A 22,928-nucleotide genomic window follows, 5' to 3' on the forward strand; every position below is an offset into this window, starting at 1 on the left:
TCAGTGTCACTGCAGAAGCTGCTCTGCCCAGCATGCCACTCTGCCTTGCCACCCCTTCCACCTCCTGAGGGCAAGTCCCTGACCCAAACATGTCCCAGAACAGCGAGCAGCAAACCAAACTTTGGTCCAGCAAGCTGCTTCTGCTTGCAAATCCACTCCACTCCTTTACATCTGCAGCAACTCCTAAACTTTAGCCACAAAATTGTAGAAAATAAGTAGAAATTAAACACAGCACACCACAGATGTGTGCCTGCCTGGGCACACACAGGTCTTTTAAAGGTTAAGTGCTATTACACAATAACAATAGTAATGGTGATGATGATAACAGTAATAATAATAAAGTAATTCCACTGGGGTCCTCACCTGTGAAAGGATAACACAACCTCTCTGGAGAATGGTCCTTAACGACAGGCAGAGATGGCACCAAGGAATTCCGTTCCCTTTCATGGGCTTTGCTCCTCAGTCTACTGAAGAGTGACCCTTTTTGTGCAGAGTCAGCCAGACTGTCCTTGGGCTCTGGAGATGAAAGAGGAGTGGGCTTTTTCTTACGGATACATATTTCATCCATGGGAGTCCCTAGAGGACTGTCTTCAAAGGTAAACTTTTCTAGGAGTCCCGGGACCTCCTCCATCCTAGTGCAAGCTGGTTTCTGAGGTATACAGCCTGTCTTGGAGGGCCTGTGGGGTGTGAGGGATACCTCCTCCCTGTAATCCCTTAGAGATATCCCTTCTGAACCCACAGAAGAATGAGACTGATTTGAGTAAGGGCTCGCATCTCCTGCATATTTTCCTGCCCACTCCCTTATTTTAGGATCCTGTGACTGAGTGTTATTGTTGTTCCTGTTCCTTTGGCTTAGGGAGTACCCAGGAGTGCTGGGGAAGCTGAAGAAGGCTTGTTCTGAAGAGGCTTTGACTTTGCTGCCCAAGTCCTGCTTTAATCCTTCTGGAGCTGAGGTCAGAGGCTCCCAAATGGACCTTTTGATAGCATTGGCTATGAGCCTCAGTGGGGACTTTGGCTGGGCAGCTGCATGCTCCCTGGAAACCACATCTGGAATCCTCAGAGCACCCTTTGTGTCCACTGATGAAGCTGGTGGAACACCATCTGCAAATAAGAGAGGCCCGGGACAGCCAGAGCGTTTGAGCACTGCTTTTGTCCATCCAGCATCATTTTTCTGCAGAGCCCACGGGGCTGTGTGGTTCCCCCAGCCTGGACTGCTCCCGCCTGGCTCTGTCCTGTTGGAGCCATGCAAGGGCTGCTGTGGAGTACGAAGCCCCAGCCTCTGTTTTGCCTCCTTCAATTCTTGCTCAAGCTTTTCTTCTGGGTGCCTGGCATTTTTGCCATCTTTCTCCTTCAAATCCAGAGATGACAGTGCGTTTGTCTTCCTGTTAAAGTGCTCTGGTTCAGAGGTGCATTTCCGTGGTTTTTCCTTCCAGTCCCAGGCTGAGCATGTCCCAGTGTCTCTGCCTGTGTCTTCAGGCTCATAAAAATCAGCAGCCAGTGTCTCATTCCCAAGAGGGGTCCGTGGGGAACCCGTGGTGCTGCTCTGAGAAGGACAGTGGGGAACATAGCAATGCGTGTCTTCAGGCACCTCCCTGGCTTTTTCTTTTCTTTGAAATACTGGGCTGCAGGGTTTGAAATGTCCTCTTGGAATTTCTGGTGGCTTCTTGTTAGAAGCCAACTGTGAAGTACATTAAAAAAATTATTTTAGGGATATAAAAACACTGCTTTGCAGCTGCTGTGCAGCTTCTATTTCATGAAATATTTTATTCCATATTCATCTCAGCATAATAGTAATGAACATAATATTTAATTTATACAGAAATACACATGTAGATGATAATGTGAGAAAAGCTTTTCTCCCTAAAGGGCTAATATTTCTCTAGGAGTAGAGATCTAATACTACCGGAAATTTTAATAGTCTAAAAATAATGTTATTCATGCTAAGAATCTGTCATATCTTTATGAATTACCTTTAATATTTTCTTTAGAAAGAAACAGTCCTATCTCCAGGAAAACAGACAAGAGCAGATCTGCTCTGTTCTCCTGTGCATTCCAGTTGCATCACCTTAGAGTTTTCAGGAAGCAAAAGAGACCATTATCCACCCTCTCCAAATTTCTAATATTGCATGTTTATGTAGTGCAGGTAGGAATGGAAGAAGTGACCCAGGAAAGATTATAAAATGTAAAGTGGTAGTTTTAGACAATTAAATTAGTTCCCTCTCATGATCATTTTTCCTTTGGTAAAGGTTTAAATTCATTACTCCAGCCACCAAAATCTTCTGCTGAAGATAGTAACAGGGATAAATACCCACTTTATGTAGCCAGCAGAACAAAACCAGAGTTCTTCCTTCCTTCTTAAAAGGGAGGCATTTTATCATCAGTGCTATGTGATAATGGATGGTGTGAAGACTGAATTCCTGCTTCCACTTCTGTGCCAGATACCCAAATTCACATGGGTGAAGCCATTAATCTGTCTGACTTTTCATTTCCCAGAAGCATCAGAAGTAAGGCAATAATGATTGCACTTTGTTTCACACTTCTGTTTGATGACTAAAGTTGCTACTGGCCAGGATCTTGGATTAAAAAAAAAAAAAGTAAGAACCACAATAAACAAATAAACACCCTCTTGATCCTTGCTTTTCAGAGTAAGGAGAGGGCCTGTAAGCAGTGCTGGTGGAGCAGGAGCTGAATGGAGTCCCTCTGCTCATGGCCAGGCAGCGTTGTGCAGCTCTGCTCCCCTGGGACCTTCCCTTCCTGGCCCATTGTCCTGCGCCGGATTTCAGCCACCACCGTGCATGGGGAAGAGTGGGTTTGTTTCCTAGCACAGGCCCAGAGCTCAAGTAATTTTAGTCATGTTTAACCCAAGGGTGAGGACAACTGTCCAGGGCATGGAGGATGCGGGCTGGCGCCTGCTCCACCTGGCTCCAGGGACGTGCTGCTCTTTGCTCAGGATGGGCAGTCACAACTCCTGCACTGCTGCACTCATGGCAGGCCCACCCTTCCTCGTTCTTAAAAAACCTAAAAATAAAAAGCCTTCAGAAAATACCGTGGGAATCCGAGGTCCTGAAGGACACAGAAGATGCTCCTGAGCAGTGGGAGATGTGAAGTCCTTTTCCAGCCTGAACTATTCTGTGATTTCGTGACTGATGCAACAGATTAGTGGCTAACTCCTTGTGTGATTGAGGCCTGAGTCTCACAGACACTTGATTTGAGAATGATTGCACCAAATCCAAGTCTCTTCCCGAAGCACAGCACAAGTCTGACTCCATCCTCAGAGGTTACTGAGAGGACCAAAAGCATTTAAAGGAGCAGAGACAGCTGCTGAGAGCAGACACGGCCCAGCAGAAGGCACAGTCATTCTCTCTGCGCAATCCTCCTTTACCTGTGCTTGGGAGGGCTCCTCGGCAGCCCCGCTCTGGCAGCTGGCTGAGCTGTCCTTCCCGTGAAGCCCAGGCTTCTTGCTGGACAGCAGAGGAAAGCCTGCAAAAGACACAACTTTTACCTTCCCATCGGTATTGACTTCGTCTAAAATGAAGTCTGCAGCTGAAGAATAAGAGCAGAAGATTAGACAGCCTCCTGGGGAGAGTTAAACCTGGAGAACTGACCTGCAACATTGAAGTTTATGGCCTCGCTCACATATGTGTGCCTGCTGTGCCAAACACAGGTTGGTATTTTCAGTGGTGGACCTGAACTGCTTCCACTTCTGGGCTGGAGGTAGTGAGGCAGCTTTTGGGTTCCAGGAAACTTTCTGGAAAGCCAGTCCTCTTTAGAGGGCCTTCAGGCCTCAGAAGCAGAGGCAGTCAAAACAACCTGTGACTTTTGAACTTTGGGTAATTCCAAGAAATGAAGAAAAGGGATGACTCCTGAGAGGGCTGTCCCTCAGAATGGGGACAAAATGGGAAGTGCATCCACCTGCAGGCAGTAAGGACAGAAAAAAGTCTCCCAAGCCAGGACAACAGGCAGCACGATGGGGGCTCTCCTAGGATCAGGCAAGGTAATAAATTACTAAAGGAGGCAACTGGCACCTGAAGGGAGACAGGAGAACCTTCCATCACTTGTGCCTATGGGAATTTTTCATAACAAATAATCTTTGGACAAACAAAAGAATCCCTGATCCAAGATATGTTCATGTCCAGCTATAACATGACAAGTTTATTTACAGCTCAGTTATTAACTCCCAAACTCAGCCATTAGTTCTGAAATCCAGGCAAACTTTGGTTCTTCTATGTGGGGATTAAAAGGTGCATAAGGACAAAAGCAACACTCCAGAGACAGAGAGGACAGTTCCTGCATGTGGACTCCAGCAGAGCCAGGGAGGGAGGCTGAGTTTCCTCTCAGTGTCCCACCTATTTGCATCCAGTCTTGATGCAACTCGTTATGTGTGATCAAGCCTGGAGAGACACACTGTGCTGGAGCCTGTTAAGGAGCTCCTGCAGGGATGGCAGCCAGGGGCTGACCTTTATATTCTGTAATTGAGCTACAGGAAAACATGAGGATGCACAATTAGGATAAAAAAGCCACTACCACCGCCACCTGCATGAGTGAGCCAGGGGGCTTCAGCCTGATCCGCTAAAGCCTTGAACCTCCTGGCAGGAGCAAATGCCGTGGTTCAGGACACTGAGGGGAAATGCAAGCAGCAGCGACAGCCAGAACACTGATGAGGGCACAAAACCCCCAGCCCAGGGCTCTGCTCGTGCCCACGGGGAGAATTGCTGCCCACCCCAGCTCTCGTGGGTAGGCTTACAAGGACAGGCCTGCACACGTGAGAACATTGCTCCACACAAAGCCACAGCTCCCCATCTGTCACAGGGAAAACTCTTTCCTTCCCACCAAGATGCTGAACCTGTATTTTCAGCTTTGCTTTCAAAACAGGATTTAAAAAAAAAAAAAAAGAAGAAAAAAAAAAAAAGTTCCCTAGGGCACTATCAGGATCTTCTTGGCCCAAAATCCCAAGATAAATTAAGAGCACGGTGTTCCCTGTGGCCGTGCACAGGGATTAAAGGTTTTGAAAGGTAATATCCTGCTCTGAGCCTTTCAGCCAATATAACCATGACACTGATTTCCTCTCCTTGGCTGCCTACCCTGTGCTGTTTATGAAACATATGTGTTTGGGGAAATATGTCTGAAAAGGAGACAGAGGTTTTTTTCATGTGACTGATGATCATATGAATTCCTTTAATCAAATTGGATTAAATATAGAAACTATGACTTACAGTATTCCTCCAGAGAGTAAAAAAAGCCTTTATTCTGCTCCCAGTGTATGCTGACTGTGCTTTACACCTCATTTTAACAGCATACTTGAGCTTCAGGCAGACTCATGCAGCACGTTGCTTCCCTCTCAAAGGCTTTTAGCTCCCTCTAGAGCCCTTGAGGCACACGGAAGATTCTAACAAAATGATGGAAAAATTAATTGGCAAACCTTTAGTAATGCCCTGGCTGAGAACAAGCTGGAAATCAGTCAGAATTAAGAGTGACACCACCTCCAGTCTTCTCTGCTGTCCTCTCTAACAATCTTTCTTACCCCACATGCAAACCTGGATCAAGAATCATTATTGATTGATCTTTTAAAAACTGAGGTCAATTCAGGCAAGACTTTAAACCCAAGCCTTTGGCGGAGCCAAACTCTGATGTCTGTGCCAATTCCCACGTGCTTTACAGTACTCAAGAGGCAGAGCCAAGGCTGACAGGGATGCCAGGAGACTTTGAGGACACCCTGTTCCACCTTCTCATGCCGGGCATGGGGGAGCCCTCCGTGGCGTGGGACACCCCAGGCAGCCTCTCGGAGCAAGCCAAAGCCTCGTGGCTCCTGCTGCAGGGAATCCCAGGGAACGCAGCCCTGTCCTGCCTGCCTGTCTATCTGTCTGCCACTGCTGCCTCTCCAGGGACAGACCCTCACAGAGCTGGGGGGGCGGGCTCCTCTCAGGAGCATGAAGTAGTCCTGTGTGTGCTCTACTGAGATTTCCTGAGTTATCCCATGTGTGAGGCACCCCAGGCCGCCAGGGGACTGTGGGCGGGTAGCGACAGTGCTCACGTGCTCCTGACTTGAAGGCAAGGCTGATGCCAGGAAGAGGAAATGCATCTTATCTCATCATTTGAGATATAAAAATTCATCCCACAGCTCAGATACTTGCAAATAATCTCAAAACTTTCTTGTGCACTCAAAGCAAGCAAGCTGAAATGCCCCTGCTTGAGCACCGGTGCCATCATGGGCACAGGGATCCTACTTGTTTCAGAAGCAGAGCCATAAGTTCTCTGAAGGGACGCTGGGCAGCAGCAGAAATGCCCTCTTGTTGCAGAGGGCAGCTTAGGGCAGGGTTAAAGAGCAGCTGTCCCCACCATTCCCAGCTCCTGCTGTCTCTGTGCCCAGACACTGTGGCACTCTCCTGTGCAGGGCTCCCACCCTGCTGCTGCTGTGCATCCGCGTTTCACACTCCAGTCTGCCAACACCCCCGGCTCCCAGACACAGCTGCACTTCTGGCAGAGCTCTGGGGGGCTGGTAGGCTCCCCCAGCCCCACTCTGGTGAGGCCAGTCCCAGCAGGAAGGTGTGTGCCCTTGCTGGGGGCTGTGCCCAGGCAGGAGGGAGATCCAGCCCCAGGCAGCAGGGGTGAAACCAAGGGTGAGTGTCTGTGGCATTCACATCCTCTGAAAAATCCCTTTGGTCAAGATTTTCTCCTGGGAAGCTGAGGAGCCTCAGAGAAAAGGGAAACAATTTTTATCTCATTTGCTTCTCCTGTGTTTTGCTGCTTTGGAATGTGTTTGGAGATTGTTTACCCACAGGTGATTGTTTCACTGGGTTCTGCTGGGAGTTGTTTTCACTCTTTGGCCAATTGGGGCCAAGCTGTGTCTTTTCATTATTATCATTATTAGCTTTTTAGCATTCTGTAAGTATCCTTTCTGTATTCTCTAGTATAGTTTAGTATAGTATGCTTTAATATAATATAGTGTCAAAAAATAATAAATTAGCCTTCTGAGAGCATGACAAGAGTCAGGTTCATCATTCCTCCCTTCGTCTGGGGGGAGCCCAAATGCAATAGTGTCTTGTCTGGGGACCCCAGCCCAGGAGGAAGGTTCCCTGTGCAGCCTCAGCTGAGAGCAGTGACCACACTGTGTTTCAGAAGTGAACAGAGCACAATCTCTCTCAAAATCACTGCATTCCTGTGTGACTTCCACAGGGAAAGACAGGTCAGCCCAAACCAAGGGAGACTGCTAGAGGACAAGAACTTATTTTCACTTATTTTCAATATAAGTTAACTTATATTACACTTATTTTCACCATCTCACCTCTTGGCTCTCTCCCTTTCACCAACCCAGAAATATCACCTGGGGGTTTTTTCCCAACAGAAAAGAGGTGACAGCACCAGTGGGAGTGTGTCAACAGGCATCCCCAGGAGCACTTCTAGTGAGTGACACCAGGTCAGGCCCAGCATCCCACCTGACCAAAATGTGCAGCTCTGGGACTGGAGCGTGTGCTCCCATCTGGAGAGCTGCAGTGGACACCACCTGCTGATGGGTGCAGTTACACAGAAAACAGTCACACAGAAAGGGAGCTTGATCTTTTGAGGGTAAGAAAATGGAAAGAAGCATTTGGTGTGTTTTCGATCTCTGTTTTCTCAACTAGTGACTCAAAATACAAAACTAGTAGTGACTAGTGACTCAAAACCTCAAAAATTCTAAAGGAAAGGAGGGAAAACAGACAACTAAAAGATAGGAAGACAGCATGAGTAGAAGATACAATCACTTCTGAGGGTCTACTTACTCGTTTGGATTTTTCTCCTCCAGTTCTGATACTTATTTAACGCTGTGGACTGAAAACTGTTGGCTCTCTGGAGTGCTGGGCCGAAACAGAAGGGACACGGGGTCAGCTAATGCAGCAAAAGCCAGAGAGCAAAAGCGGAGCTGGGGAAAACAGAAGAGTGGAGGAACAGAAGCCCACCTTCCCGGCGGCAGGGGCTCCGCTCTCCGAGCAGCCCGCAGCCGGGAGAGGGCAGCGCACACCGCCGCGGGATGCGGGAGCAGCTCCGGAGCCCTCCACGGATCCCAAACCACTCGGGGGATGGTGGCAGGAAAACCACCCCAGCAGCCAGGGACGGGGCAGCGTGAAGCTGGGGAAGGAAAAGGGTAAAACCCTTTGATGGCTACATGGAGCCACGCGCTGCTGGGCACGTTTTGGGGTCTGCTGCTGTCCTTTTGCCTTAAACAAGGGCTCCGTTATTCAAGAGGTGATTTAAATTGCTGTATAAAATCCCCTCTTTTCTGCTGGGGTTAAAAATGCACATATGGATGTGGGGGCGGTGGGAGATGGGAAGAAACGAATGCTTTTATTTTCTGCAGAACAATGTCTTTGGCTGTTTTTAGGACATCTTTTGGTTCTGACCAGCTCCAGAAAAGAGTTTCTTTCCATTTGAAGGCAGACTGCTCCCAAACCTCTCCCCACCTCCCTGCTAGCTATATCCTTTCCTCCCTGTGCCTTCACTGGCTACAGAACCGTGCAGCAGCTACCTGCAGAAACCCAGATTGCGAGCAGAGCTCTCTAGTGATTCCCAGCCCCACCCTTGCCCAGGCAGTGCTGCAGATACTGCATTGCCCAACACCATCCTAACATTTTACTGGTGGGAAAACATTCATCCCACCCCTGCGAGCCAAGCACGAGGCACAACTCCTCCGGGTTACCCTGCACTATGGAAATGGTGCTTTTGGTGCCATAGCACCAAAAAGGCAGAACCCCCCCCCCCCCAAAAGACAACCTGGCCACACTGCAGGGAACACCCTCCACTTTGAAAAGCCTCCCCCAGTCCTACCCGCACCCTCAGAGAGGCTGCTGGAGCTCGCCAGGTCAGGGTACTGCTTACCATCAGCGACTTTGGATGTTTTGGAGCTTTCCTCGGGCACCACGGGGCTCCTGATGAGCGATGCCCACCTGTGGATGGGGCTGGAGCAGGCGGGGGGCGCCGGCAGCGAGGGCTGGCCTTCGCCCACCTCCGAGCTCGAGGAGTCCCCGGTGACATCAGACTCCAGCTCAGAGCTGCGGGGAAAAGGGTGTCAAACATGCCCAGTTCGTGACTGGCTTTTCGCAAACGTTAACACGAATATTGTATGTGTTATGTTAGAAAGTTATGCTGTATTAATTCTCTTAAGTAATGTGTTAAATGTAGTTTTAGGCTGTAACATAATGTTAAAATAGAAACTATGCCATGTAACATACTTTGTTTTAAAGAGGACTCGCACCAGGCAGCAGCCACAGGACACCTAAATCTTTCAGAGAAAGAGAATTTATTGCTCCATTATCAGAAGAAATGAACTTCTTCCCACTTGCTCAGCCCTGAAGATGCCGTCAGGATTCAGAGGAAGAAGCTGACACTGCCCAGACAGAATCCTTTGTTGGAATGGAATTTATGCATCATGTATTAGGTGTGTGAATATGTAACAGGCTGTTGCTTTTAAGGGTTAATCCTCTGTTAACCTGTGTCATTTTTCGGGCTTATTTTGCCCAAACTGTTTGTTTTTATTGTCTCGTATTGTCGTAATCCTAATTGTCCAAATGCTTATTACTCTAATTATATTGCTATTTTTATAACCATTTAATTACAGTTAAACTTTTAAAATTTTAAAAACAAGTGACTGGCATTTTTCGCAAGGGCAAGATGGAAGTGGGACATTTCAGGGGGTGCAGCAAGCACCAGCACGAGCCCTGTCAGCAGTGTGGGTGTTTCAGAGGCAGAGGTGCCGGGCAGCCGAAGCTGATGTCTTCATTTTCCCTCTTTCATCACCATTGTGACAGGACTGTGCTTTGCTCTAGGTGCTACCCAGCTGAGCTGTCCCCATTCCCCTCAGAGCCTGGATTTGCACCCACGGCCACAGCGTTCAGCACCTGGAATCAAAGAGCTGCTGAGAGGGACGTGGGGTGAAACCCCCACTGCTCACAGGGCAAGGCCAGGCACTGCTGCCTGCAAGGCTGAGCAGCAGCAAGGACTAAGGGAAACGGCTTTTGCAGTGCTGGGATTGGCCTGGCAGCAATGCACAAGGGTCAGAACTCCACACTTTTCACATTTTTCCTGTAGATTTGTGAAAATAAGAGGAGAAAGCAGCCTGGAGGAGAGGCGTGAGGACAGCCACAGGCCCAGCAAGCAAGGCTGGGTCAAGAAGCTGGAGAAAATTGTAAGCATAAGTCCGGAGAGAGGGGATTGAGTGAAGCTACTTAAGCAGCCTTCAAATGTGCAAAAGGTGTCTGCAGGAAAGAAGGAAACAAACTCTCCTCATTCCTAGGAGCAGCTGGGCCAGCCCAGGTGACAGTGAGCAGCGCAGGGAGGCACCTGTGCTGATCACAGAGGCAGATTATGGCATCCCCTTGTGTAACTGTAATTAAAAATACACCACACAAACACAGTGTGGATGACATGCATATCCTGACCTTGCCCCAGGGCACAACAACCTTTTGAGGTGATTATTAGCCCTTTTTCTACTAATCAGGCCATTTCTTTCCTCTCTGATGTCCAGGCTGCAGGGAACAGACACCATCAGCCCTTCTGATGTGATCACATTGCCACTGCCACACACGAGTGCAGCAGGATCCCACTCAGCCTCTTTTGCATGCTAACAACACTGCCAGCCTCATTCTTAGCTTTACTGGGATGACTAATAGCTGTGCCTCAAAAGAAGAGGAGCTCACAGCATGAGCAGTCCTGCTGGCATGGCAGGAGAACGCTGCTCCGTGTTCATACGGAAGAAAGCAGGGTTTTGTTGTCACAGCCCAGGAGGAAGAAGAGGAAAAGGAGAGGCTGCAGGCCTGTATAAAGCCACACATTTGGGTAGCACCCGCCAGTCCTGGCCCCAGCTTCACCCAGATCCAGCCAGCAGTACCGGGAGGCCAGGGCAGGCAGGACAGCAGGGAAGCGAGCACCTCTCTGGGTGCACGGCTCTCTCAGCAGGCTGAATCACAGTGGCCTTGAATCTCATGCTAAAACACACTTTTTAAGCTGACTTTCAAGCAATGTGAACCATATAGATAGATATGTAAAAGTATAAATACATGAAGGCTTTGATAGCTGAGACCCTGTGTGGATGGAGAGACAGCACACTGAGATCGGGCAGAACGCCACACCAAAGGAAAAGAAAAAGCCCTGCCATGAACATTGATTGATCTTTCTGTTTTAAAGAGCCAAACGTGTGTTTTCCTTGGCCAGCAAGGAGGTAAGTGCTCTCGTATGAGGTTTCTCCTCTTGTCTCTGCTGGAAAGGGGGTCATTATTCACAGTACCTCGAGCCTGAACTGCAAAGCTGTGTCACTGGTCGTTTTCCCAGTCCCACCGAGCTCCCTGCAGCCAGCTCAGCAGTGCCATCTTCACGTGCTGTTTCTCCTGTCTCCCTTTCAGGCAGGGACTGTCCTGCCGGAGCAGTCCAAGGCAGAGGGGCAGTGGGACATTCCCCTCGGAGCCGCGGGCACCCGCTGCGCTGTCACCCCTGTGCCACGTCCTGCAGGCAGGGAGCCAGGGGCGCTGCTGGCCGGCCCCAGGGGAAGGAGCTGATCCCTCAGATCAGGGGGATTAGCTGGATCTCATCACTGCCTGGACACCAGGAGCTGCAGGGTGTTAGCAGGGATGTGAGCACATGCTCTGCAGAGGAGCTGTCAAACAGGCAGGAAACCCTTCCCTGTGTTCTCCATTTCCTCATGGACAGGTTCATCCTTCCCTGTAAGAGCACCCAGCACCCACAGAGCACAAACCCCTTTTACAGCCACCTCAGGGAATAGCAGAAAGTTGCATTTCTCAGAGCCAGGGTGCTCTCCAAAAGCTGCAGACACCACCACAAGCAGTGTTTAGAGGGTGTCAGCAATCTGAATGAGCTTCCCTGCACAGCAGCAGTGTTTGCAACAGTTGGTCTCTTGGGTTTGCCTTTTTTCCTTTTTTGTTTTCCACTTCCCCTCTTACCGTTCAGTTCTCAGTAAGGAAAAGTGCTTTGCTCAGGGGATAGCAATCTAATCTTTAGATGGAACGAACTGCCACAGAACCCTGCCCAAAAGCAAATATATTCTCATGAGTATGTAGAAATTGGGCTTCCTCTGACAGCTCCCCAAGGCTCATCAAATTTCAGATTTCTTAGGGTTGGGCAGGCTCTCAAAACCCAGGAGAGGCCCAGGGAGTGGAGCTGCAGGATGGGGCCCGAGGTGGGAGGTGGCCACGTCACAGGATGCACCTTTTGCCATAACACACCCATTGCCCAAATCCCCGTGAAACAAAAACTGTCCATTCCAGGAGCTGAACCCAGGCTGATCACAGCAATGTTCATCCCTCTGATTCAGGCCCCTGTGTGGGATGGGAATGTTTGAACATTTCCTGCAAAGTGATTCATGCGCCTCGTGGGGATTGATGGCTGCGGTTAAGAACAACTGCTATTCTGAGCATTTGTGGGGGGTTCTTTGTTTGCTTCTTTTCTCCCACCCTCCTTAGTTGTACACACACCCAGTACTATATTTTGTTAACTATTTTCTTTAGCACTCCAGAGAAAAGCAAACTGCTCTGGTAGGTTTAGCTGTGTTTTAGGTACCTGCTGGCATCACTGGTGACCATGACTCGAACAGCCAGGAGGTTGTGCTCGGCCATCTCCTCCTCGGGGATGACCCTCACGATGGCCCACTCGGGGGAAGGGGGGGACAGCCAGCACTCCAGCTCTTCAGGGATGCTCCTCGCCTTCTTGGGGGAGCTGGGCTCATCAGCCACGGGCAGGCAGCAGCCTGGAAGGCACAAAGGCGACAGCAGGCTGTTAGGGGAGCAGGGAGTCCATGGGGCACCTCGCCCTGCACTTGAGCGGTCCTTGGCTGCTGGTTTCTGCCTGGGGTGCTGCACTGTCCCCAAAGGCACAGGCAAGCTGTGTGCACTGAGAGCCTGGCATGGCAGAAACACCCCTCCAGCCCAGGACAGCCCTGTCAGGGCTCCTCAGCTTGGATCCAGAGAGAAGGAACCTTCAGGAGCAGCCTCAGCTTCTGCAGCTGGGGGTCTTTATTGTATTTGCAGGGATCCCCGTGGCAGGGAGGAATGATGAATCTGACTCCATGCTCTCAGAAGGCTGATTTATTATTTTATGATACTATATTAAATAATGCTATACTAAACTATACTAAAGAGTACAGAAAGGATACTTACAGAAGGCTAAAAAGCTAATAATGAAAACTCGTGACTCTCTCCAGAGCCCTGACACAGCTTGGCCCTGATTGGCCAAAGAGTGAAAACAACTCCCAGCAGAACCCAATGAAACAATCACCTGTGGGTAAACAATCTCCAAACACATTCCACATGAGCAAAACACAGGAGAAGCAAATGAGATAATAGTTGTTTTCCTTTTTCTCTGAGGCTTCTCAGCTTCCCAGGAAAAAAACCCCGAGCAAAGGGATTTTTCAGAAAATGAGAATGTGACAGATCCTGGTGCTGCTCAGTGGGGTGGACATCAGCCTGGTGCCAGCAGTGCCACACATGCCAGCCACACAAGTAGGGATTTATGGGCTCTTTTCCAGCCCCTTATGGACCTGTGTGTGTGGCAGGAGGCAGATGGACCAACCTTCAGTCTCACACTGCAAGTTTAGGTCAGTTTTGGACAGTGGGGTGAGGAAAACAAACACAGACCCCTCAGGTTGTTTTTGATTGCGTACAGCACATACAGACCCAGGTTTGTGAAAAGAAGCAGCATCCCAGCAGCTGAACAGCTCTACCCCTGAACTTCCCATTCAGGCAGGGAAATAAAGAATAAAGCCATGTTTCCCTCACTCACCCCAAGTGATTAACAGGAGATCATTTCCCCCTGTGAAATCCTTCACTTCTGAGCAAGCTTATCGACCCACAGCCTCCCACCCAGGCAGGCACAAACATATCAGCTGCAAAGTTCCCTGGGGCTGGGTGCAGAAGGGACAAATGACAAGCTCCAGGAGAGTGGCTGTGCTTGGTTCACTGCCCATGTGGGGTGCTTTGCCTGCATCCAATTCAACACTGGTGCTTCTAATTTACACCTGTATAACTGAGGGAAAATATCAAACTTGGGACATGGCTTATTTTCTGAGCTGCTGGAGCAAACCATCTAGTTAACATCAACTAAACTCCTATTTAACTTGCAGTGCCTCCATTTATTGCAGGAGTGCGCTCACCCCATCCTTCTCTTTGCAGGAGTTTTTAGCTTGGACATGCTCAGGCTCTACATCCAGCTCCATAGCACCACAGCAGCCACGTGTTTCTTGACTGCAGAGGTTTCATTTCCTCTGGGAGATGGGAAGAAATTCATACCTCTCTGATTTTTATGTCTGACTTCTAGTTTGGCCCAACCAGGCCACCCACCCAAGGATGCTGTGGGTTCCAGCAGCTAAGTAAAATTCAGTGTTTTGAGCCAATTTGTAAATCCCAAATCCTTCAACTCAACTTTCTCCTTAAAAGATGGTGCATTTTACATGAAAATCAGAGCAAGCAAACACAAACAATACTTTGCCAGCTCTTTCTATAAATTCTGTACCCATGCTGGCAATAAACACTGCCCAAAGTCACTTCAAGTGGCTGCCAAAGAAAGTCAGTTTTGCCATTGGCTTGCACACTCAGTGTGTTCCTTCCCACCCCACTCACTATGCTTTCCCTGCCACGCTACCAGGAGAGAGGAGAAAACACATTTATGACTAACAGACACACAGCTGGAGACCATCAAAACCCACAGACAGCCAAACAGACAGACAGACAGACTACCTACAGTGATTCCTAGCATGGTTCCTGAACGTGAACACATTTCCAGTCATCACATCCCTCTGCAATAGCTTGCTGCACATCCAGTTTCCAACCATGAGGGACGTGTAGCAGTCAGGGCTGGTGAAGGACCTCAGGTGCCATCCAGGACACCAGATGACAGTGATGGATGGCACCATCACCTCTCTGAAGAGGTAAATTTCTGTGCTTGCTTTTTTTCTATTGCATTCTTTTTTTCTTTCTTTTTTTTTTTTTTTTAATTTCTTTCTGGCATCAGTATCTGTCCCCTTCTTGAACTCTGCACCCAGGAGCTGACCCTCTCATAAGGCTGTTAAAACAGCAAAGTCCTTTCTGAGCAAGTTAAGTTTACATCCACAGTGATACCAACCAGGTACAGACCTGCCCATGGCAGGGGGGCTGGACTAGTCCTCTGTAGATCCCACTCAAACCACTCTAGGATTTGAAAGCAAACCCACTCCTCGCTAACATATTCTATCACTATTTGTAGTGAGACATGTAAATTGAATGAATTATGTTGCACCCAGCTCCATCAAAGCAGGGACTGGACCACCGTGGTGTTTCAGTGCATGGGACACCCCTGTGGGCACATGAATTCCAGCACTGGCCTACAGTTCTGCAGGGCATTTGGGAAGTTTAATGTTAGAACCTCTGTCCCTCATCACAGGGCTGCACCTTGGCTAACAGGCTCAAGCAGAAAGCAGAGGTGTCCCAGATGTCCCACATCATCGGGGATTTGTAGGCTCTGAGGATGTTTCACATCCTAAGAGGCAAGAGAGTTTTCAATCCCTAAGGACGACAGGGCTCCGGAGCGAGTTCAGGCAGGGATGTGCTGCTGCCACCTCGTGTGAGCACCGTGGGGGGAGAGTGGGGCCAACCCAAGCAAAAGGACAGGGCTCCCCAGGCTGCATCCCACCTGGCAGTCCCTCCCTGCTGCCCCAGCAGCGCAGGCACATCCGGCCTGGATCCCACCTGGCAGTCCCTCCCTGCTGCCCCAGCAGTGCAGACACATCCAGCCTGGATCCTGGCAGTCCCTCCCTGCTGCCCCAGCAGTGCAGACACATCCAGCCTGGATCCCACCTGGCAGTCCCTCCCTGCTGCCCCAGCAGTGCAGGCACATCCAGCCTGGATCCTGGCAGTCCCTCCCTGCTGCCCCAGCAGTGCAGGCACATCCAGCCTGGATCCCACCTGGCAGTCCCTCCCTGCTGCCCCAGCAGTGCAGACACATCCAGCCTGCCACCACTGTGACTGCCATGGGCTAGTGCTGCCACTCATCTTTGAGGAGGATCCAAAAGCAGAAGTTACGTTCTGATACAAACAAAGCACTCAAAAAGAAATCTGGTTCTTCTTTACAGCTCCTACTTTGCACAGTTAGAGAAGAAGGGCTATGTGAACTAATTTCTGCTGAATCAGCCCAACGGCTGAGTACTTACACAAAGGTGAGGCACATATTTACGCTCCTGGACAGGTGTTAGGCTAAATTAGAAGCAGGGCAGTCAGAAAGTTCCAGCCTCACAGCTCTCCCTGAATCCTGAACAGCCTCCCATCCTTGCAGCACCACCAAGGTCCTCAGTGAGATGTCAGCACAGCAAGGCTGAGCAGGAGGACCCTGATTTTCTGGAATTCTGACTTCAGGGTAGAAACCAGGCTGTAAAGCTCAGTGCCCTGATTCCCATCATAGTCCAGGTGGAGGCTGCCAGGACCTCAGGATGCTAGTGAAGGACTTCAGGCTGCTGCTGCTTGAGTCCTTTCCTAAGTCTGTGCCTGGCTCTTCAGTATCTCCAGTGAGGGACACTCCACACCCTCCCTGGGCAACCTGTTCCTCTGCACAGCCACTGCACAGCAAAGAAGTTCTTCCTCATGTTCAGGTGGAACCTCCTGTGCACCGATTTCTGTCCATTGCCTCTTGTCCTAGTGCTCAGCACCACTGAGCAGAGCCTGGCTCTGCCCTCTTTTCACCCTCCCTTCAGATACTGATAGACTTTGATTAGGTCCCCCTCAGTCATCTGTTCTCAAGGCCTAAATCTCTCAGCCTGGCCTCATGAGACGGATGCTCCAGCACCCTAATCATTTCCTCGGCAGGACAGGAGATTTTCCACCAGAAGCCAAGAGACTGAGTCAGAGGAACTGGGCTCCATATAAAGCAGAGGCTGCAGAGGCATGCCGTGCGCAGGATGGAAAAGGCACAGCCCCGTTTCCTGCCCGTGCAGCGGTGCCATGCCACTGACCTCTGCGTGGCAGCACGGGAACCCAGCAGAGGAAGCCCCAGTGCTCAGGAAACAGTCCCTCAAAATAGCACCTCCGTAAGGTCTTACTTCATTTCCATCGTGCTCGCTCCTCACTTCCTGCTCCCTGCGGCTCAGCACGCTACAGGCTCCCAGCAGGGAACGCGCCTGCCCCACAGCACACTGTGGGCTGCAGGCCCCATCGTCCTTGGCCAGAAGGCTCCGCTGACCCGCGGAAGGCGTCAGCGCTGTGCCACAGTCCGAGCAGGTCCGGCACACCAGCACAGCCCTCCAGAGTCCCTCAGCAGTGGGAACCTCCTGGCAACAAGCGCTGTGCCCTTTCTGGATGCTGCAGCCCCCCGGGCCAGCCCAGGACCAGCGTGCCGATTCCCAGACCCTGCCTGTGCTCTGGGGCTCTCGGGCAGGGCTGAGGGCAGCCTCGGGCTCTGCCGGGCCAGGAGCTGCAGGTGCTGCAGCCAGCACAGCTCGGGGTGTTCGTGCTGCTTCAGGGTCTGCGTGGACACAGCTCCAGCTTGCTGGTAGCATTAAAGGAGTTTATGTTTTCCATTCCTTCAGCTGTTGTTAAACTTCCTCCTTACTCTGCTGTCACCCATATATGATGATCCTTCTCATCCATAAGCCTGCCCCAGTCTTTGGCTGACTTGCGTTTAGAGCAAAGAACATGGCTTTAGACTTTGTGGGGTTTTTTTGTTTGTTTGCTTGTTTGGTGGTTGGGGTTTCTAATTTTTTTTAATGCAAGCAGTGAAGCTTAGCTGCCTTCAGCTACTTAAGAGCAGCAAGACAGCCAGTGATTTGAACAGAACAATCACATATTCATCTGGCCTTCCCACTCAAACACGATGAAAAATGTGGCTAAAAACAATTTCTCCTTTGTCTGCATTTCAAAACTCACCTCACCCTCCCCACATGGGCAGAGAAATGACTGTTTTCCTTACAGGGCAAGGATTTAGCTAAGCCCTGTGGTAACTGAGAAGTATTCCTAAGGCTTCAGCTTGCAGGGCTTGTACCTGGGTTGGCTCTCACCCAGAGGTCAGGGCTGCTCAAAACTCACTCCAATCCATGGGCTTGGCCAAAGAGCCCCTGCAGACCCCAAGGACAGATACAGATACAAACCCCTTTCCCTTAAAACACAGTTTTTCTCTCCATTAAGTGTCATGCCAAGTGTTTTAATTCAATGTTGTGCCAGCTCACCTTTGCATTTGAGACAGAAATGTCTGCACCAGGCCTCGAGTTAGTCAGAGATGCAGCAGTGGGGGACAAAGACATTATAAAAGACCTTTCCCTCCATTTCTCTGGAGATGCTTTCCCTGGCTGAGCCCTTCAAGAAGCTCACAGGCTCAAGGCATTATCTTGCTGACCAAAAGCAGGCAAATTCAGCATAGCCCTTCTGCTCACTCAAAGTTCAGTGCAACCCTGATTCTCTCCATGACAGGCTAGTAAAATTCACATTGCTTACAGAGTGATAATCCCCCGTAACCTAAAAAGCATTTTTACCTTGTTTTCTTTTTTAAATAACTTTTTGTTATGGCAACCTCAGTCTGGATGCATGTCAGCATCTAACAGGGCCTTCATGCAGCATCACTGTCCTGCAAAGGCTCGGTGCCCAAGGCAGGAACATGGCAGTGAAACCTGATGTCCCCACAGCTGTTGCCTTTTCTAATGGAAATTCTTCCAAAACCGTGCTTTGGATCAACCCATTTGGAGACCCAAAGTCATCCCAAGGTCCAGAAACAAGAACGGAGAAATCTCCTGGGATGTGGGGTCAGGGACTGGCATTGCAAGAGGTTTTGCTAATGCTTTGGGTTGCCTTTCTTCCTTGGGTACAGGGGCAAAGCTGACAGTGCAGCACAGCAGTGGCAGACCTTTCTTGCCTGTATTGTGCTGCCTGTTACAGGCACGAGCTGCATGGATATTCTTACAGCCCTGAAAGCTTGCAGTGACGCCGTGCTCGGAGGTGAGATTACAATGGGTTTTGCTGAGCTGATGAAAACACCCTGGGAGTCCCTGGCACAGGTCCCCTTCAGAAACGTGCCCAGCAGCAGCAGCGTGCCACTGCAGCCGTGCCAAAGGAGCTGCCCTTTCCAAAGGGGCTCAGCTCTACCCACCCGGGACACCTTCCCTGATTGCCACGTGTAAGGTGATGATCACTGCAGCATCCCAGTGCCCCCAGCCCCGGCACCAGGCACGAGCAGGAGATGCTGCTTGTGCTGCCAGTGCTGCCCTGGCACCAGGCACAAGCAGGAGATGCTGTTTGTGCTGCCAGTGCTGCCCTGGCACCAGGCATGAGCAGGAGATGCTGTTTGTGCTGCAAGTCCTGCCCCACAAGGCAGCCTGACTCCGGCCAGGCTGCTGCTGCTGCTCCTGACTCATCTGCCAAGCCAGATCCCACTGTGTGACCTGGCACGGAGGTGACAAGGCCTTGGGATCCTGCCAGCGTCGGGCAGAGCCAAGGCCCTGCTGGGGCAGCTGGACCGGGTCAGCCGCTTCCTCCCCACCTCAGGCAGAGCACGTGCTGCCCACAGTGGCACAAAGCCCGGGCTCTGCCAAAAACCATTCCCCGCCCCAGCAGCAGCGCCGTGCCAAGCGGCTCGGACACCAGCTGGCCCAGGGCAGCGGGCTTTGATCAGCTCCTCTCAGGAGTGGCTGCTCCCCACGTGCCTCTCTCCAGCACGGACAAAAATGGTCAAAGATGCTCCAGAGAAAACCCCCGACCAAGGCAGCTGCAGCCAGCTCCCCATCCAGTCGATGCTGCTGGGCCACAAACAGCAGGAAGTGTTCACATTTCTCCTCCCTCCTCCTCTTTAGCTGGTTTTAAGTCATGTGAGGGGAATTAATATTTAAGCAAATCCTGTGGGATTTCTTGGCTAAAGCGAGCCAGACCAAATGGGAGCCCCACATAAGAAGAAAAGGGGAGTGAACCTCACCAAGTCAACCCAAGTATGAAAACTCACACAAACCCAGAGAACGTCCCCGAAGGCAGATGAAAAGCATGAACAGAGCCAGGAAACAACAAATTTTAAAACTATATCTACCTTTCTTCTTTGGCCTACAACACACTCAAGGTACTGGTGGTCAGGAACAAAGTATCGACGGGGAGAGTGGTCCAGAGAACAACTCCAAGAACTCCTGATCTGCCCAGGCTGGGGGTCCCCGCACACCAAACACAAGGTCTGGGGGCTGACCAGGTGGAGACGTCCCAGAAGGGCCTTCCGAGGGGACAGGAAATTATCCCTCCCTGCTGCTGGCAGTGAAAGGGGACCCTGCCACAGCTGCCCTGAGGGCAGGCAGCTCCACCCCTGCGCCACAGCCATGGAAAAGCAGACAAGAAACAATTCCTTGCGGGCCTTGTTTGGGGGCTAGGGAGGAAGAATGAAACCTCGTGCAATTAGTTGTCCCAACCTGCAGGGGGGATGTGACGTTTTGCCACCTCCGGCACACCCTGAGGGCTGTGAAGCAGGAACATACGACAGTACTTACCCAAACAGCCCCAGCCACCAGCACAGGGCTTTCTGCTCCTCAGGGGAAAGGCGCCACCACAATCCAGGTGCTGCTCTGGCCAGCGGGGTGTGGGTGCCTGGCACCAGGGCTGGCACAGGGCTCACCCTCCCTGCTGTGCAGCTGCCCACACCGTGCAGGGCCCCCATCCAAGGCTCCAGCCTCACTGGCATCCTGCAATCCCAGCTGGCGGTCCCGGCCTGCCACTGCACTGTGTCACCTCATCACTCATCCACAGGGCAAGTGCACCCTGCCCGGCCTTGTATGGGGCTGCTGACTCAGGCACTGACAGTGGTGGGCAGTTCCAAAGTGGAGTTACTCACAGACGTGGGCAGCTCTGATGGGGAAAGCAACACCAGCTGGCACCAAAACCCGGCGTTAGGAAACAGTCAGCAGACCACAACTGATCTGTAGCACACCCAGCCCGCTTTACTGCCTGGCTTCTTACTGTGCAATAACTGAATAAAGCAATCTGAGTCCAGCTGACAAAACAGCAGTGCTTCAGGAAAGCTGCGGGGACAGAAGGAAGGTGTGGCAACACCAGAGCTGTGCAAGCACAGCTGAAATGCACCCGGCGAGCTCAGGGGCAAGATCCCGAGCAGAAAGCACTGTCCAGGAAAGCACAGCCACGTGGGACTGGCAGAGGGAAGGGGAAACACCTCCAGCTTGGTTAGACCTTGGTGTTGCTGACACACAGGGCTCAGCAGCCCACAGGAGTGAAACCCCAGACCTGTCAGAGCCTCAGCTGCAGCCTGAGCTCGAAGCACACGGGGCTGCATGGGAGCACTGCCTGTGTCCGAGCTGGACGCTCTGAGTGAAGACATCCCACTGAGGTATCCCACAGGTCTGCCTTTGGAGGCTATCGGGCTTCCAGCAGCATTCCCAAACTGATGTCCTGTCCCAGCTTTGACTTTTCATCTCACCTGAGATACCACCAGGTAGGTTTTTGCCCTTGGAAAAGGATTCCTACAAAAGGTAGGATGGCTGACATTTCACAGATTTCAGTTCTTGCCACATCTCCCCTTTTTCTCCCCTCACTTCTATCAGAAGCAATTTCCACTTTGTTGTGGCTCACACGTGGCAAAGAGTGAAGGAAACTGCTGCTCCCATTATCCATGGGGTGGCACTGAGCTTCCTGGGGCAGTAGGACCAGATCACCTGCCTGGCTTCCGAGCACCACTGCCTACAGAGGCTTTCCTGCCACCTTTTCTCCATCTCCCTGAGGCAGGGATGAGCCCCCTCCTCCTGCCCCCGTGCCAGGAGACCGTCTCCTCCCACTCTCCTGTGAGCCCATGCCAGCACCTACACATGTTCTTCAGCAGCAAAACACCTTCTCCAAGTCTCCATCACCTACTTCGTAAACAAACACTTCTGAATTCTGGCACAAAACATAGCCATGGAATTTGAAGCTCTCAAAGCCAGCCAGAGACTCCCATGATTTTTTAATGCATCTGAGGGGACAGTGCACATTTATGTGCTAATACAAACCAAACAAAAATTAACAAAGGAGAAAGAAAAGAAACTTTGAGGGAACCTATTGGATATACTGAATATGTCTTTAGGAAAAATTGATTCTCAAACAAAACCTGCTATGATAGCACACTACTTCTATCATTGTAGAGTAAATATATATCTAGTTAGAGCAATCTGTGTTAGTCTGGTATATTAAGGCATGTATTAATTATGAATTTGGAGTGCAGCAACAACCCTTTAAGTTTCCAGTGTCCGTCAAAATAGTATTTCTGGACACAGATTCAAAGCACCAAAAACCTTAAAACAAAGATGTGAATGAATGAATACCTGCAGAACAAATGCTGAAAAGGCAAATTCAATACAATAGCAACACAGAAATTTCATCATTTCACATTTCAAAAAAACGTTTCAGAAATTCCATCCATTTCAAACTAGTTTGGAGCCCACCACCTGATGAGATTAAAGCCTCCCTTCTTTTTATGTGAGCACAGTTCATGAAGAAAAGGAAAGAGACTTGGGGAAATATTTACATGACTAATATGTATACTTGCATCAGGCATTAATACATAATATCTTCTTATCTTCAGTGCCATGATTTTTCAGGCAAAAAAAATTCAAGTCATCTGCAAACATGTCATGTCTTCGAAAACATAAATATTAATGCAGAACTCAGTGCATTTCAAAACTCAATGTTTTGATTGGAATGTGAGGAATGAGTGAGCCAGAAGTGAATTAAAGCCAATTATAGTAACTAATTGCCATAATGCTGTGGAAAAATGCAGATCATAGTCTTTGCTTGAGGTTGGAAGACACGCAGAAGCAACTTTCACTGGCATTTTACAGCTGTAGCAATTTAGAAGAAACTCAGAGGAACAGAAATTACTCTTCTTGGTAGAGTTAATGAAAGGCTGGTGTTTGAATTTCAGCAATTTTAAGAAGTTTTGTCTGTATTTTTCTATTCAAATCAAGTATGTTTAAAACCTGCAAG

The 22,928-nt window shown here is 50.1% G+C and overlaps 1 protein-coding gene across 3 annotated transcripts in view; it reads right to left on the bottom strand.

Annotated features, from left to right (window-relative positions):
- MICAL2 (microtubule associated monooxygenase, calponin and LIM domain containing 2) overlaps positions 1-22,928 on the bottom strand; it is a 120,031-nt gene that overhangs the window by 20,284 nt on the left and 76,819 nt on the right. For all 3 annotated transcript variants that reach the window (XM_038137129.1, XM_038137128.1, XM_038137127.1), the window contains 5 exons: positions 12,541-12,727; positions 8,851-9,023; positions 7,758-7,832; positions 3,383-3,480; positions 364-1,678 (listed from right to left, as the gene is read on the bottom strand). In XM_038137129.1, the coding sequence (XP_037993057.1) occupies positions 364-1,678; positions 3,383-3,480; positions 7,758-7,832; positions 8,851-9,023; positions 12,541-12,727 (1,848 nt within the window). The remainder of the gene's footprint in view (positions 1-363; positions 1,679-3,382; positions 3,481-7,757; positions 7,833-8,850; positions 9,024-12,540; positions 12,728-22,928) is intronic.

This window comes from Motacilla alba, chromosome 5 (assembly GCF_015832195.1).
Source record: "Motacilla alba alba isolate MOTALB_02 chromosome 5, Motacilla_alba_V1.0_pri, whole genome shotgun sequence".
In the NCBI taxonomy this organism is placed as follows: Eukaryota; Metazoa; Chordata; class Aves; order Passeriformes; family Motacillidae; genus Motacilla; species Motacilla alba.